Source organism: Oryzias melastigma, linkage group LG20, assembly GCF_002922805.2.
Source record: "Oryzias melastigma strain HK-1 linkage group LG20, ASM292280v2, whole genome shotgun sequence".
In the NCBI taxonomy this organism is placed as follows: domain Eukaryota; kingdom Metazoa; phylum Chordata; class Actinopteri; order Beloniformes; family Adrianichthyidae; genus Oryzias; species Oryzias melastigma.
The window spans coordinates 6,008,973-6,013,137 of record NC_050531.1 but is presented as its reverse complement, the minus strand read 5'-3'; the positions used below and the strand labels follow the sequence as shown (position 1 = coordinate 6,013,137).

Below are 4,165 nucleotides of genomic sequence, written 5' to 3'. Positions count from 1 at the left end.
ACACAAGGCCGAAGACCAGCAGAACAGTAGCTCAGCTGAAGAAGATATAAGTTATTTTGAGAAAGACAACAGCCTGGAGGAGGAACAAACCACTATTAATATCCGTGTAGAAGAAAGTTGTGTAGAACCTTCTGGAGTGGAAGTAAAAACAGACGACATCAAGCTTTCTGAAATGTTTAAACCAAATCCTGAAGAAACCAAAACCCAAACAGTTGCTGAGAGAGTGATTCTTCTAGAAAAGCAGGTTGCAGAAGCACAGAAAGCAATGACAACTCCAAGTTGCACCATTAGACGTTTCTCGCAGAGAAAAGGCCATCTCGACTCAGATGATGAAGGCTCTCCTCCTGAGTTGGTTCTGTGCACCCGCTCGGCTCCTCAATCGTCGCTGTCTTTCAGCTACGACTCCAGTGGAGTCGTAACCACTGAGCCTGAAGGAAGCCGGGTCCGCTCCATCAGGGAGATGTTCCTCGCAAGGAGCTCCGCGGACATCCATCAGAGACGCTTCCAGAGCCCAAACTCATCTGAACTGTCCGAGCTGAGAGCAGAGACATCATGCAGTGGTGGCTACCAGTCCCAGACCACCAGTGATGCGTCCAGCGGTGAGGACGACACGGCGCGGAAATCCATCACCAAAGGCTTCGTGAGGAGAACCATTGAAAGACTTTATGGAAATAAAGAACCCAGCGCAGAGGAACCAAGCGAGACTCCCCCATCTGTGCCGAACCAGAAGAAGAAGGAACCGTCGAGCATCTTCTCACCTCTTCACGCTGCTCGTTCCAAAGCAATGTCTGAGCTCTCCTACTTCAGTTCCACAAGAGCGCTAGACGCCTTCAGCGAGGCCACGAGATGCATCGCTTTTAACGCACAAGTGGCGCCCGGAGACAGCTTTCCCATCGATTACAACCAGTGGCTCATCAAAGACAACACAATGATTAGAAAGTCCGCCTCAGATCCCGTTGGAATCAACAAATCCTTTAAGAACACGACCCAAGAAGAAAGGCCGCAAAAAGACACAGAGGAGAACACGCCATATTCTCTTTTTTCCTCTGAACCAGAAATAGAAGACAAAACAAAGTCACAATCGACAAAGTGCACCTATTTCTCCTTGCCCCATGCCAGCGACTCAGAGATTTGTCAGGATGACCTGAGCACGGCGAGTAAGAGCAGCGTGACAGGGGACAGTGTCACAGAAGCGAAGGATGCCTCAGAAGAACCCAAAACATGGACAGAGAGGAACGGCATGCTGCCCGGTGTCAGCATCACAGACTTTAAGATGATGGATAACAAAGTGCACCCGCTCCTAGAGCACCCGCCTGAAGGTGAGGTCGTGGTCGTGCAGCCAAGGAAAGGTCAAGGGATCGTTAACAGAAGGCTTCAGGAACCCGATGTGTTGGACTTACTGTATAACTTTTGTGGCGAGCATTGCCCTTTATTGTGAGAGCTTTTGATTCACTTATTTAACCTAAAAAATGTGCTAGAGTTTAATATATTTGATGTGGTGCCAACATTGTAACGCTCTCACAGCCTTGCTAAGCTAAACCATTAATACGTCAAAAATGCATAATTCCTCAGATTGCTCATATACACAGAGCTAAGCTTTCGGAAAATTCTTAAAATTGATTGTGCCATGCACACTCCAGAGCAGCTCTCCTTCTACATAGTTTGCCTGTCAAACTAGCAAGCTGCTGCAGCATTAAGGTAATCTCTTCTTAAAACCCTTTAACCTGCTCAGGTCCTCGCAGATGTCGGGGAAAAAAAAGCCAATCCTGGCTGAGGGAATTGTTTAGCTCATGGTTTACATCTCCAGTTGCTCTGGAGTTTAGAGGAAAATTATGCAGCTTTATTTTATTGGAATATGTGTGTAGAAATTATAAATAAATGGATTTAGACATTTAATAATAGAATTCACTGTTTTGGAGGTTTTACAAAGAGGCAGCTGTACTGTTTTTGTCTTTTTAAATGGATGTGTGTCAATAAAAGTGTTTTCTTTGTGCATTTTTTTTTATTTTTAAATCCAAAGACACTTGAACAAGTCGACCCTCTTCCTGGTTTGGGTCCGAGCTGTTTTCTCTGTCTCAGTTTGAGGAAGTTTCGGGTGTTTTTCTAAGGTTGTTTTGTTTCTCAGAAGTTGTCATTGAACTGCCCAGTGTTGTGACAGGAGGGTTGAGGAATGCACGCCTGAAGGGGAGGGGGACGGGGGCGGCGTGTTTACATCAAAGACAAGCAACACATTCCCACAATTACATCACAGGGATTTGAGATCAAAATAGTAAAATCTTGATTTTTTTTTTACATATTGACCACTAGAGGTTGCTGTTCATCAACAAAACCCAGAGGCCGAAAAAAGATGTTTATTTAAATAAATATTTACATAACAGCTTTGTATGAATCAAATTAGTTTTCTTACACAACACATCTCTTTAAAGCGACTAATTTATAAAGAAGAAAAAAAACGGGATAACAATAGGAGTTATTGATTTTGGGCACACAATTATATGTTTAATATTCACCGTCACTGACTATACCGTTAAACGCGTGTCTTCCTTTAAAAATCTGGTTACAGTATGCATAAATCTACATGATTATTTCATATAAATTTCAATTTGTTACTAAAAAATAAGATGATTTGTTAAACTAAAGGAATATAAAGTTTTATACTGTTTAGAGGCAAAAAGTGTTAAAAAATAAAATAAAAAAAAAATAAAAAAACACCAGTCATACATTAAAGGCTACAGTCCTCTCCTAAAAGGTATATGGCTCGGTTTGGAGAGCAACATTTCTGAATGAATGCCCCAACAATAACTCACAACTTTCAGCCCAAATTGTTGTGTATTTGTGGCCAATAAAACACAAAGATGGTTGAGGGGAGTTGGATTAAATTCAAATGCTACAAACAAAAAAATACTTTGAGTCAAATACATGATATGCTTTTTGTTTCTATTGCTCTCAGGTCATGCATGTGAACTAAAGTCTTTCAAAATAGCCTTAAATTGGTTATAAAATGAAGGATTAAAGGGTGAATTCAAAGCATTTTTTTCAACAATTCCTGTTGTTTTCATCCTGAGATTTGAACCGGACCTCGTTGAGGAGTTATTTACAGCTTGTGCTGTTTTTACACACAGAGCAGACTTGGTGTCGTGGGTTTACTGGTGAGTTTAAATCCGGGGCTCCGCTGACCGTCATACCTTATGAGTTTTGGGTTGGGAGAAACGAGTCCCGCTCACAAAGTTGTAAACTAAAAACTGAGAGGTGCCGAAATAGTTTGTGGCAAAGAGTTTTCCGTCAGGAGTGGGATCGGAGAAAGCAATCTCATCCTTGCTCAAGTAAGAGCCGAAAATGAAATTATTCCTGCAGACAAAAAAGGGATTAGATTACATAAATTCAGGTATTTTTGGTTACATTTCCCCCCAACCGGACTGACCTGAGACACTCCAGCATTCGCGAGGCGATGCCCTGCCGTCTCATCATGCTGACCACCCAGATGCGACTGATGCCGCAGATGGCCGGCTCCGGCGTGGTGGAGCAGCACCACGCTCTCTGACGCTCAAACATCACCTTCTCCCCCTCGGATCCCTCAGGCGGGGCCTCCTCAATGACCCTGAAACCCTGTGAGCAGATGAAAGCTGCAATAAACCCGAACACGAGAAAGTCCCAAACCTCTGCAGCTTCATACCTCCTGGATGTGCTCCGCTATGAGACATCCAGCCACTTTCTTGTCAATAGAGATGAAGAGGAACGTTTTGGTCTGAGAGGGACACTTCATCTCCACCTGCTGGAAGCCAAGGTCATTGTCCACCATCTCCCGAATCTCTTCAACCTGCGGGAAACAGAGTGAACTGTTGAGATGACTCTATTCACATTTATTAGAAAAAGTTCAGCAGTAACTCACCTTCTTTAGGGCATATTTGGGATCATCAGGTAGGACCAGGATGATCTTTCCATCAGGGTATTCTGCCAGAATCCTCTCTTTTTTCCATCCCTGAGATTAAAGTAAAAAATGTTGTTACATTTTGGGAATAGTTGTGGATTATTTAATAAGGCTCTTAAAAAAAGACTACAGATGATGTATGGACAGAGGATTTTTCTTGTTTTCCATAGGTTCTTACCAACTCAATCATCCAACAGAGTATTAGGGTCGCGAAAAAAAGATTTAAAGTTGCAAATT

General features: G+C 42.8%; 2 protein-coding genes across 2 annotated transcripts in view; one reads left to right on the top strand and one right to left on the bottom strand.

Moving 5' to 3' along the window:
* The window catches only part of LOC112150982 (RP1 axonemal microtubule associated), a 10,185-nt gene extending 7,669 nt beyond the window's left edge, over positions 1 to 2,516 (top strand). The window contains exon 4 of the mRNA XM_036217523.1: positions 8 to 2,516. Within this exon, the coding sequence (XP_036073416.1) occupies positions 8 to 1,438 (1,431 nt within the window). The 3' untranslated portion in view covers positions 1,439 to 2,516. The remainder of the gene's footprint in view (positions 1 to 7) is intronic.
* Positions 2,336 to 4,165, bottom strand: part of LOC112151181 (microtubule-associated protein futsch) — a 13,729-nt gene continuing 11,899 nt past the window's right edge. The window contains exons 8-10 of the mRNA XM_024279907.1: positions 3,674 to 3,817; positions 3,422 to 3,606; positions 2,336 to 3,348 (exon numbers count right to left, since the gene is read on the bottom strand). Of these exons, the coding sequence (XP_024135675.1) occupies positions 3,180 to 3,348; positions 3,422 to 3,606; positions 3,674 to 3,817 (498 nt within the window). The 3' untranslated portion in view covers positions 2,336 to 3,179. The remainder of the gene's footprint in view (positions 3,349 to 3,421; positions 3,607 to 3,673; positions 3,818 to 4,165) is intronic.